General features: G+C 42.6%; 1 protein-coding gene and 1 long non-coding RNA gene across 2 annotated transcripts in view; one reads left to right on the top strand and one right to left on the bottom strand.

Annotated features, from left to right (window-relative positions):
- The window catches only part of Lrrk2 (leucine rich repeat kinase 2), a 138,154-nt gene extending 126,803 nt beyond the window's left edge, over positions 1–11,351 (bottom strand). The window contains exons 1-3 of the mRNA XM_070038884.1: positions 11,133–11,351; positions 10,717–10,802; positions 3,026–3,135 (exon numbers count right to left, since the gene is read on the bottom strand). Of these exons, the coding sequence (XP_069894985.1) occupies positions 3,026–3,135; positions 10,717–10,802; positions 11,133–11,286 (350 nt within the window). The 5' untranslated portion in view covers positions 11,287–11,351. The remainder of the gene's footprint in view (positions 1–3,025; positions 3,136–10,716; positions 10,803–11,132) is intronic.
- LOC138839318 (uncharacterized) overlaps positions 10,809–12,603 on the top strand; it is an 80,688-nt gene continuing 78,893 nt past the window's right edge. The window contains exon 1 of the long non-coding RNA XR_011375942.1: positions 10,809–11,002. This is a non-coding gene — a long non-coding RNA (uncharacterized lncRNA). The remainder of the gene's footprint in view (positions 11,003–12,603) is intronic.

Below are 12,603 nucleotides of genomic sequence, written 5' to 3'. Positions count from 1 at the left end.
TGTGTGTGTGTGTGTGTGTGTGTGTGTGTGTGTGTGTGTGTGTGTGTACACATGCACCAGTCTTGTGGCTTGAACTTAGCTTATTTGCTCAAGGATAGTGCTCTGACACTGGAGCCAAAGCTCCACTTGCAGTTTTGTTTTGGGTAATTAATCGGAGATAAGAGTCTCAAGGACTCAACTGCCTGGACTGGCTTTAACCTACAATCCTCAGATCTGAGCCTTCTGGGCAGTCCACCTTTCTCTGGAATTATACATTGACTAATCTTTAGGGGATAATGAAACCCTCAATGTTCCTCAAACCAAGTTTGAAGTTCCAAGTACTGGCTATAGATTTACTTTGGGTAATTCCTCTTCATCTGCTATAGAGCTAACTCAAAAGATTTCAGAGATTATTTTGAAATTGACAATACAGATTCACTGAAAACATGCTTTTTGTTCAAAACAGGCTCTTGAACTGGTAGAAAGAGCAACATATACTTATCAAAAATGGGAAAATGTGCTAGGGCCGGTGGCTCACGCCTGTAATCTTAGCTACTCAGGAGGCTGAGATCTGAGGATCACGGTTCAAAGCCAGCCTGGGCAGGAAAATCCATGAGACTCTTATTTCCAATAAACCACCAGAAAACTGGAAGTGGCACTGTGGCACAAGTAGTAGAGAGCTAGCCTTGAGCTGAAGAGCTGAGGGACAGAGCCCAGGCCCAGAGTTCAAGCCCCACTACCAACAACAAAAAAAAGAGGAGGGGGGGGGGAATGTGAGCATGCCTGTATTTCCTGCATCCTGGAGGCCAAGGTGAAAGATTGAGAGTTCAAGACCAGTCTGGACAACATAGTAAGATTTTATAAAAATATGTTAATGATTTCCTTCTCTGTGGTAAGGTGATTTGGGGTATAGAGAAAACTTAATGATATAATATTTTTTTTAAAGCAAGCAAGTTACCTTTTAAGAAAGATTTTTCTGAAAACAAATATTTCTTCAGAAAATTATTAACTAATTATGGATAAGGAAGTGGTCTCATTTAAAAAGTCATTATATTGAAACCTGCAAAAACATTGCTGGTACAATGGTCATAAAAAAATTGACTGAAGCCAGGCACTGGTGGCTCACGCCTGTAATCTTAGCTACCCAGGAGGCTGAGATCTGAGAATCATGGTTTGAAGCCAGCCTGGACAGAAAAGTCCTTGTGAGACTCTTATCTCCAATTAACCACTCAAAAACTGGAAATGGCACTGTGGCTCAAGTGGTAGAGCGCTAGCCTTGAGCACAAAGAGTCTCAGGGACAGCACCCAGGCCCTGCGTTCAAGCCCCACAACTGACAAAAAAAAAAAAAGGAAAATTGACTGAAAGCCAGGTGCTGGTGTTTCATACTTTTAATCCTAGCTACACAGGAAGTTAAGATCTGAGGATCACCATTCAAAGCCAGCCTAGGTAGGAAAATCCATTAGACTCTCCAGAAGTATAGCTATGGCTCAAGTGATAGTGCTAGCCTTAAGCAATAGCGCTCAGGCCAGGGACTGGCAAAAAAATAAAAGAAAAGAAAGAAAGAAAAAGAAAAGAAAAAAGAAAGAAAGAAGAAAAAGAAAAAGAAATTGAAATGTGCTGAAAGGTAATTTCCTCTTTTCTTCTCAAAAGTCATGGCTTAAAAATCACAAAAATATGAATATGTAAATATTATTTAAAGATAGCAAAGCATAAATTTGTACATTACTACTAGCAGAATTAACTTTTCAATTTCCCTTTCTTTTTTTTCAAAAATAGAGTTCTTTATTTTATTTTTATTTTTATTTTTGGTCAATCTGGGCCTGGACTCTGTCCTTCAGCTCTTCAGCTCAAGACATTCACTCTACCACTTGAGCTATAGCGCCACTTCCAGTTTTCTGGTGGTTAATTGGAGATAAGAGTCTCATAGACTTTCCTGCCTGGGCTTGGCTTTGAATGGTGATCCTCACATCTCAGCCTCCTGAGCAGCTAGGATTATAGGCATGAGCCAACAACACCCAGCTATAGTTCATTTTTTAATATAATGTATATTGAATATAAGGGCTACATTTACTCACCCTTTTTATTTCCTTTCCTCTTTTGTGCTGGTTTGGGGGCTTGAACTCAGAGCCTCAAGCTCTCACTTAGTTTTTTGCTTATAGCTAGCATTCTACTCTTTGAGCCACAGTTCCCCTTCTGGTTTTTTACTGAGTTCTCTTGGGTTTGACTACCCAGGTTGGCTCCAAACCTTGAGCAGCAGACTTCAGCCTCCTGAGTATTTAGGATTAAAAGTGTAAACCAACAGTGCCTGGCTTGGTTTGAATTCTTAAGTGGGTATCTGCACTGGTGGCTCATGTCCATAATCCAGGAGGCTAGGATCTGAGGATTGCAGTTTGAAGTCACCCTGGGCAGGAAAGCCTGTGAGCCTCAGTACCAACATTATATATATATATATATATATATATATATATATATATATATATATGTACACACATATATATACATATACATATATATACATACACACACATATATATATATATATGTAACTTAACCATCTATAGAGATGTAATTCTTATGATTACAATAATTTCACCTGATATTTTACCACCAATTTTTTTTAAATTTTGGTCATGGGATTTGAACTTGGGGTTGAACACTCTCTGAGCTCTTTTCCTCAAGGCTAGCATTCTACCAGTGTGAGCCACAATGCCACTTCCAGTTTTCTGGTGGTTAATTGGAGATAAGAGTCTCACATTCTTTCCTGTCCAGGCTGGCTTTGAACCACAATCCTCAGCTCTCAGCCTCCTGAGTAGCTAGGATTACAGACATGAGCCACCAGTGCCTGGCCCAATGTTAATTTTTTAATTCACACCCCTTGTGTTTAAAGCTCTCTATAACTGTAAATCACTGCTTTAAGGTAAGGGTCTATAGTCTGAGAGATTTGACCAGAACCACTTTGGATTTTTAATAAACTATATCAAGGGAAAGACTCATGGATATATAAATAATCAGAGTCATTTCTATTCACCCATCTGTCATACTTACTGGTGAATACCAAGGACTTCCCAATCATTTCCAACATCCTGGGGTCCCATTAAGCTTTGCAATGTATCTGGACAGACTTCTATTAATTTACACAGAAGTGACCAGCCCACCTGCAAGCAAAAAAGGAAAATATTCATATGTTTTATGTATGCCAATAGAACATATTTAAACATGGATGTCTTCTTTCTTAGTGGAATAATTAGGAATAATTCTTCAAAATCATAATTGGTCAAAAGTACTAGCAATGAGCAAAAAAAACAAAAACAAAAAAGAAAAACAACTCAAGTACAGCACCCAGACCCCTGAGTTCAAGCCGCAGGATCAAAATAGATTAAAAGAAAAAAGAAAAAAGACATGCCTATTGTTGTAAATAAAACAAAATAAACTACAAAGAAGAATCATTTAGAGAACATACCAAACTTAAGTACAACAATGATTATACTCACCTCTTAGTACTGTTATTTTTGGTTTTGCTAGTCCCAGGGATTGAAATCAGGGGCTGGGCACTCACTCAGCTTGCTTGCTAGGCTGGCACTCTACCACATGAGCTATACCGCTAGCCTTGCTTTTTGGCTGGCTATTTTGGAAAAGAAATCTTGTGGACTTTTTTTTTTTTTTTCCAAAACTGGCTTCAATCTATGATCCTCCAGATCTCAGCCTCCTGAGTAGCTAGTATTACAAGTGTGAGTCACTGATAGAATTATACATTTCTAACATTTGTCTACATGATAGAATCCCCTCCAAGAAGTTAGGATTTTCATTATAAGAAAAAAGGGCTATTATTAGTCATGGAGAATTAGAGGAGGCTGTAGATTTTAGAAATGATGGTTTCTTGTATAATGCCAGGCCAGCAGTGGCCAATGAGATGTCCTGTTACAGGAGCAACAGAAAAGACTTCACAATAGAGAGAAAAAGTGGACCTCCTCTGTGACTCCCCCCACCTTTTTCTAATATATTAAGGAACTGATAAGTTCTATTGATCACAGGAATCCTTCCATCTTTCATATTTCCAAGTGAAATATGAACTCGTTGATGCACTTCAACTATATTTTCATGGCCAAAGTCATGTTTCCACTGGTAGAGCAGCTACCTAGCAAATGCAGGCCCTCAGCAGAGAATAAATAAATAAATAAATTCACTCAATCCTTTTACAAATGAGGCTATCATGAATGAGTCTCTCTCTCTCTCTCTCTCTCTCTCTCTCTCTCTCTCTCTCTCTCTCTCTCTCTCTCTCTCTCTCTCTCTCTCTCTCTCTCTCTCTCTCTTCTCTCTCTCTCTGCTGGTCCTGGGCTTGAACTCTGGGCCTAGGCACTATTCCTGTACCTCTCTGTGCTCAAGGCTAGCACTCTACCACTTGTGTTCTAGCACCACTTCCGGCTTTTTCTGTTTATGTGGTACTGAGGAATCAAACCCAGAGCTTCATGCATGCTAGGCAAGCACTCTACCACTAAGCCACATTCCCAGACCAAGTCACTGTTATTCATGGGTTGGAGGGGAGGGAAGATCCTAATTCCAACAAGGTTAAATTTAACCCATTCTTTATGCTGTCTAAAACCACACTTAATCCTTTCTATTACATTGGAGACTTACAGTTGATGTGGTAAGGAGAGAAACAAAGCAAAAAGGATATGATTATTACATAAATGTAGTACCAAAATTAAGTTTGGGGAAGTGTTAGTATGGCTCAAAGTGGTAGAGCGATAGCCTTGAGCACAAAAGTTCAGCACCCATGCCTTGAGTTCAAGCCCCACAACCAAAAAAAACAAAAAACAAAAAAGACAGAAAATTAGGTTTGGAACCCAAGTTTGATGTGTGATAAAAGTATCAATATAATGTGAATCCTGAAAGTAAGACTCACTCACTGTTAGTAAGAATTACTTAATGGAGGACTTGAGGTGGAGGAAACATGACTTGAGCAGACTTTTTTGGGGGGGTTGGGGGGGGTCCGGTTGTGGGACCTGAACTCTGGGCCTGGGCACTATCCCTCATCTCTTCAGCTCAAGGCTAGCATTGAGCAGACTTTCAAAGAATGTTTTACAACTAAGACTAGAGATTGATTCAGAGGAGGTAACCCTTGCTACATACCACCAGATACATACAGAGAGGTGATAGTTCAGAGAGCTAAATTACAGGGCTAAAAAATTTAAATCTCAAGTCAGGAGCCACTGGCTCACAACTGGCTCACAATCTCAGGAGGCTGAGATCTAGGGATCACCGTTCAAAGCCAGACTGGGCAGGAAAGTTCATGAGAATCTTATCTCCAGTTAGTTTTTTAAAAGTCCGAAGTGGACTTTTAAAAGTGGCTCAAGTGGTAGAGTGCTAGCCTTGAGCAGTAAAGATAAGGGACAGTGCCCAGGTCCTAAGTTCAAGCCTAAGACTGGCATAAAATGGAAGGAAAGGAAAGGAAAGGAAAAGAGAGGAGAAGAGAAGAGAGGAGAGGAGAGGAGAATAAAGGAAAGGAAAATAAAGGAAAGGAAAGGAGGAGGAAGGCAAGGAGGGAAGGAGGGAAGAAGGAAGGAATTTAGATCTTTTCAATAAAGCACAGCAGCACAAGATTCTTGTCTCCAGAAGTAAATAAGAATTCCTCACAAAGATGAGAACCTGTACAATCTCTTTTCCGTATCATTTTCAGACCAACCATGATTTTTATCCTATTTCCTTTTCAATAAATTCAGTTTGCTTTAAAAAGGCAACCATTATGGGGTTGCATCAATCAAGATGCATTGTACTCATAAACTGATACACTGAACTGAAAAAAAAAATGAAGGCAGCCATTTCTAACAGCTTTATTTAAGTAGAAGCTATGTTTAAATAAGACCTACTCCTCCACAGACACTGAACAGATAGTGACAATTCAGCTGTCATAGTAACCGGCTATTTTTGAGGGTTCACAAATCACATTGAGATTTTCTCTTACCTCCCAGTACTTAAAAAGACAACATCGTGAAGAGATGGTGATTGGGAGACTGGAATCACAGAGGGTGCTAAACTCAGGTGTGTTCCTATGTGGCTGACTTAAGGGGAAAACCTGCTGTGTTTGGGTGGCTAAAGCTCCCGCCCCAATCATTTGCAAAGAAGAAAAAAGAAAAAAAGATTCAAACACCTGAACTTTTCGTGACCCTGGGCAGCTTCTAAGATGAAATAGAACTTGCCAACACAAAGCAGAGGTACCAATTGGTTCATTCATCTATCTAGCTGAAGGCTCATCTTCCAAAGAGGAAATTTCCCACCTTACCTAGTTACAACACACTTGGGAATTGTTCATTATTGTAATTATCCTCTAAACTTAAGCATTTCATTCATGCACCAGGGGAAAATGTCTATGGGTGAAAGGAAAATTTAGCCTCTATCATTTAGTTTGCTCCCTTTCTGCTGTGGAGAAAGAAAAATAAAATTGAGGAGGAGAGAGATAATGGCTGGCAGATAGATGAGAAAGGTACATGACAGTCTAACTACCAAATTCACTGAAGACTGTCATTTACAAAGAAGTATTCATAAACTAAAAAAGACTTTGAAAGTCAAAATTTAGAGTCTGGAATATCCTGTTACATAACTTCTGGAAACAAACTTTAACATGTACTTATGAAGAGAAACTCACTTTTACTCTTCAAATACATCTAGAGAGATTTTGTTTGTTTGTTTGCTTGTTAGTTTTTTGTTCCAGCATTTGAGCTTTCACTCAGGGCCTCTTGCTCTTGAGTGGCTTTTTCACTCAAACCTGGTGCTCTACCACATTAGCCACACCTCAAATGTAGCCTTTTGCTAAATAATTGGAGATAAGAGTCTCAAGGTTTTATCTGCCCAGGCTGTCTTTGAACTTGGACCCTCACATTTTGGCCTTCTGAGTAAAAAGGATTAACGATATAAGCCTCGTTATGCCTGGCTCAGCTAGAGTTTTTATTGTTATTACTTCATTCTTATTGTTTGTTTTTAATATTTTGTTTGTAACTGTACTAGGATTTAAAAATCAAGGTCTAGCACTTGCTACACAAGTGTTTTATCCCTGAGCCATAGCTGCCCATTTTCAAGAGGTTTTAATTTAGTCCTGTCAGCTAATCAGATATACAAAGCCTTAAAGGATACCTATACTAATCACACCATTAATTTGAAGAAATTTAAGGGGACAAAATCTACTTTCAAATGGAATATTAAAATCTCATTAGAGGCTAGATACTGGGGGCTCCTGCTTAGAGTCCTAGCTTCTCAAGAAGCTGAAATCTGAGGACTACAGTTCAAAGTCAGCCTGGGCAGGAAAATCCATGAGACTCTTACCTCCAGTTAACCATCAAAAAGCAGGAAGTAAAGCTATGACTCAAATGGTACAGCACTAGCCTTGAGCAAAAAAGCTCAGGAACAACCCCCAGGCCCTGAGTTCAGGCCACAGGCTAGGAACCAGTGTACATGCACACATACACACACAATCACACTATGTTAGTGAAATGAGCTCCTTTCCCATAGCTTAGCACACTCCTTTCCCTCTCCACAGCTTAGCATGCTCCCTTCCTAGGCAATACTAGGCCCTTCTCTGGGGCACCTTAGAAGGCAACAGGAGCCCCTTAGATTGACCTTCAGGTCTGGGCAGCTGCAGGACCCTTATCTACTATTTGGACAGCAGCCATACATTCTAGTCCTCCATGATGAAGCCCCTGGCCCACACATCCACACCAGTGTCTCTGCCTCCTAGCCCCTTCTAGCCCCTCCTAAACCTCCTAGGTTATATAGGTCACCTCAGACAATAGCCGGTACTTCTCACTTCTCCCTTGTGAGAATGAGTCTTGCCAGCCCCCTTTCCTGGCAATAAACCTGTCTTTCTTTTCTGCACCTGGATATCTGCATGGTTCTCTGGTAAAGTCTAATTTACCCTATCACACTAGAAATTCCTTTCTATATCCCTTCAATTAATATTGATGTCAGTCATTGTACATGGCATGGCCAAGGTATAATTTACCTCTGTATAATTTACTTGCTTATACTGAAAGCTTGTGAATACAGCAGCTAGCTGACTGTGGTGGAAAGAGGCTTGGTAGGCACAAGAAAACTTCAGTCCTGGTTCTATCATAAGCTCAAGAGGTCATACACTCTCACTGAGTCCCTAAGAGGGTAAAATATCACCAAGATTTCAGAGAGTATAGTGGAATTCCAGAAGGGAATCAAATGATGTAATATGTATAATACCTGCTGAAGATACACACATCTAATAAGGCCAGAAATATTAATTTTATTCCACTAAATCACCAAGTCAAAAGACTACTCTTAAACTGGGTACCTGTGGCTCACACTTGTAATCCTAGCTACTCAGGAGGTTGAGATCTGAGGATCACAGTTCAAAGTCAGCCCATAAAGAAAAGCCTGTGAGAGTCTTATCTCCGATTAACCACTTTGGCTCAAGTGGTAGAGTGTAGGCCTTGAGCATTAAAACCTCAGGTATAGCATCCAGGCCCTGAGTTCAAGGCCCAGGACTGGTGCAGGCACACACACACATACAAACCTATTCTTAATTTCAGCCTTACTTTGCCTCTGTTTCCTTCTGGGCAAGGATTCGGAATGACTACTATTTATAACTACTTCAGACAATAGAGCTGAGACTTGGGCAGTTTTCTACAATTAAAAATTGGAGGTCCTGGGGATATCACTTGGTGCTACAATGCCTACTTTAGTAACATGCAAGGCCCTGGATTTCAATCCTGAGTCCAGAAAAAGAAGAAATAGACAGTAAGTAGGTGGTAAGTTCTTTTGGGTTCTAAAGTGTGGCTCTCTGTCCCCTGGAATCTAAAGACCAAAGCATCCCCAGGGCCCAACTCGCATCAGTAGTATCAAGCAAGAGGAGCCAGCAAGGAACCAGATCCAGCCAGGCACTTGCGAACATGAAGCAGAGGCAAGTAAGAATGATGTGGGTGGAGAGGAAACAGCACAATAGGCCAAGGCCTGAAAAAATGACTCATATTCCATGAAGAAACTGCATATTTTTTTGAGGGCTAAAAAGAATGGTGTCTTTGCCATACCTCCATCTTCCTCTTGGGTTTTTGTTTGACAGCAGACTGAAAATCAGACAGAAGGAAGGAAAGAAAAAGTTGAAGGAAAGGAAAAGTATTGCTCTCATATAAAAGAAAACGAGAGGTGAGTAGGGCAAGTCATGCCTGTAATCCCAGTCCTTAAGAGCTGAGGTAGGAAGACTACAAATTCCAGGCTAAACTGGATTATATTGTGAAACTTTGTCTCCAAAGGAAAAAAATAATATAAAAGGTAGCTGTATGGTTCACGTAGGCTAGATTTATCTATAGACGGAGATAAGAAGAGCAGATATAATGAGAGATAAGCACCAACTTAGAAAATGAGATAAAAGTATCTAGCCTCTTAAGTGAGTATTAAGAAACAGGCTTTCTCAAAGAGACAGGTTGACTGTGGCTTTCTCAGTCTAGGCATAGTGGTGTATGCCAGTAATCTCAGTACTCAAGAGGCAGAGTGAAGAGGATTATGTCCAAAGCCCAGCACAGGCAAAAAAGTTAGTATGAGCCTCTATCTGAAAAACAAACAAAAGCACAAGGACTAGAGGCACTGCTCATGTGGTAGAGCACCTGCTTAAAAAGCAGGAGGCTTAGAGGTCAATTCCCAATACATCATTTTTAATGGCTTTCTTCCTACAGGTACCTCCTTGGAGTTCAAAGGCCAATTCTCCTCTGTTAATGCAGATGACAAAAGTGATTTCAGTTCCCCAAATCTCACAATGCTCCCAAGGAAGTGTTCACCTTAGACAGAAAAGTTGTACATCACTTTTTAAATAGCTCTAAGATATGCAAGGTATTTAGCATATTTCTGGATTTCCTCCCTACATTCTTTTTTATGACAACAATTGAAATACATAAAATGTAAACAGAGAAATACTAAGACATCACTTGCTTCAGATAGCACAGGTTAGAAATCTGTCTTCAGAGTAAAATGAATAATAAGATGAAGCTTATGAGATCTTTCTAGTTAATCACTTGTGTTTTTATGACTGCTAATTATTGCCATTTCTCAAACGTTAGCAATAGTGTTCTAGCTAGGGTGTCCTGATCCTTAGGGAAATTCTCAGAATAGCTTGATACAAACACTACGAACTCATTTTCCATTATCAGAACTAAACGTCAACTTATTTTTAGTCTACTCCTATCACCATCTATATTGTCAGTTTTTAAAAGTTATGTCTCCCGGGGCACCAATGGCTCATGCCTCTAATACTAGCTATCAGGAGGCTTAGATCTGAGGATCACAGTTCAAAACCAGCCGGAGCTGGCAAGTCCATGAAACGGTTATCTTTAATTAACCAGCAAATCTAGAAGTGGAGCTGTGGCTCAAGTAGTAGAGCACTAGCCTTGATTGGAAAAGCTCAGGGACAGTGCTGGGGCCCTGAATTTAAATCCCAGGACACACACACACACACACACACACACACACACACACACACACACACACACACACAGAGTTACCTTATAAAAGACAATCAGGAAACAGACTAAACAGCATGCCCTTTTACTCTGTGAAGCTTGGCTAATGATTTGACAACAGCTCCATCTTAAAACCACGGTCCACAAGTCCATAGAACCAAATCTCAGAAAGAACAAGAACTGGGAGGGGGTGGGGGAGGTGGAGGGGGATGAGAGGAAGATAACCACTTTATGAGGAGATGATCATGAACATGACAACAACTCTACCTGCTGCACACTGGCGACTCTCATATAGGAATCCAAAACGATCAGCAGAGGCACGTGGAAATTTTTGCCTTCAAATAACTTGGAGGCTGGAAGAGAAAGTGGGGGAGGGGGGATCAAGTCACAACACAGCAACGTGTGTGTGTGTGTGTGTGTGTGTGTGTGTGTGTGTGTGTGTGTGTGTGTGTGTGTGTGTGTGTGTGTAAGTGTGAAATAGGAAAACCAAAGACGTGAGAGCTCAAGGTCTTCCTGAAATTACCAGCTCCTCTCTGGCCCTGAGGAAAAAGAGGTGAGAGAATATAGCAGCAGCAGCAGCAGCGGCTGGGAAGGGAAGGGCAAAGTTTGCAAAAGACAGGAGGAGGAAGGAGGTGGGGAGGCGGGGAAGGGGAAGGGGCAGCTCTCGCCAGGCTGATGATTACCGTGATCGCAGTAGGTGAACACCAGCATGTCCTCCAGGATTTGAACTAGCGTCTCTATCTGTTTTCCTTCCTGGACATTGTTCAGTCTGACTAGCAACTTCTTCAGAGTTTCCTCGTCCTCCTCTTCGCATCCCTGACAGCTGCCACTAGCCATGGTGGTCCCCAGGCACACCCCGAGATCCGGGAAAGGAGATAGGGGTGCCACCGCCTCTCCCTCCCCACCCCTACCCCGGCTAACCCCGCTCCCCGCCCGCCTGCAGCCCGCGCTCCCCGCGGGCCCCGTGGGCACCCACGCCCGCCTTTTTAGGAGGAAGGCGGAGGCTCTCCGCCCCGCACTGCCCTCCCTCCGCCCCAGCCCTCCTCCTCCTCCACCTCCCGAGCTTCCTCCCCACCCCCACCCCTCCTCCTCCTCCTCTTCCTCCACTCCCGCGCCCAAACCCAGCTCAGCGCCCGGCCCAAAGGATCCACCGAGCCGCGGCGCCCTGCGCCTCCGTAGTGGCCATCCGGGCGGGCGCGCGCGGCCCGAGGGGCCCGGCCGGGCTGGCCGCAGCCGCGGTCCCTGAGTCCCGGGTGGAGATCCGACCCGCGACTGCGCCGCCGCCGGCTCGGAATGGATCCCCGCCGGCTGCCTGGGCGCACAGGAAGCCCAGGATCCGGATTCCTCCAACCCCCTTCCCCCCGGACCCACGGCCACCCTCGGCTCCGGGACCCGCCGGCCAGGCCTCACCAGCCCCCCCTAAAGTCTGGGAAGGACGAAGATTAAAAATGAAAGCAGATCTAAGAATAGAAACCAGGGCGTGGGGGAAAGAGCTGCCCGGTTGGTCCCATTTAGGATAATATTCTTTCTTCTAGAAGTCTCCCTACAGGGAGAGATGATGGAGCTTGGGGATGGACAGATGGAACTTGTTTTCTGTGATGTTGCTGTGGCTTATGTAAAAGAAGAAAATAAAATGGTTCCCTGATAGTTATCTGCCTGCCCAAAAGTTGTCTGCCCAATAGAGGTACTAAATTAACTCTGGAAAAATATGAAGTGAACGCTAGGCCAGATCCTGGGAGTTTGAGGTACAGCCAAATTCATCAGTTTTCCGTGCTAGAACTATGAGAACCGGGGCCAAGGAGAACACAAAGGCAGAAGATGCAATTTTAAATATTTTTGGTTAAATTAAAAAAAAAAAAAAGACATGACTTACATCTGGACCGCTAAAGAAACCTGTAATCCTAGCTACACAGGAAGCTGAGTTCTGAGCATCACAGCAAAGTTCCTGAGACCCCAGTAAACCAGCAAAGAAGCCAGAAGTGGAGCTGTGGTTCCCTTAGAGTACCAGATTTGAGCAAAAAGCCAAGCCATAGTGCAAGGCCCTGAGTTCAAGCCTCACTACTGCACAAAAAGGGAGGAGGGTGGGGAAGGAGAGGTGTCTGTGGAGGAAGGGAGAGACCCAAAAGATATGTTTTTCTGGAAGAGAAACCTTAG

This window comes from Dipodomys merriami, unplaced genomic scaffold (assembly GCF_024711535.1).
Source record: "Dipodomys merriami isolate MVZ:Mamm:240054 unplaced genomic scaffold, mDipMer1.0.p SCAF_10, whole genome shotgun sequence".
Classification (NCBI taxonomy): domain Eukaryota; kingdom Metazoa; phylum Chordata; class Mammalia; order Rodentia; family Heteromyidae; genus Dipodomys; species Dipodomys merriami.
This window is presented reverse-complemented; position numbering and strand designations above follow the sequence as displayed.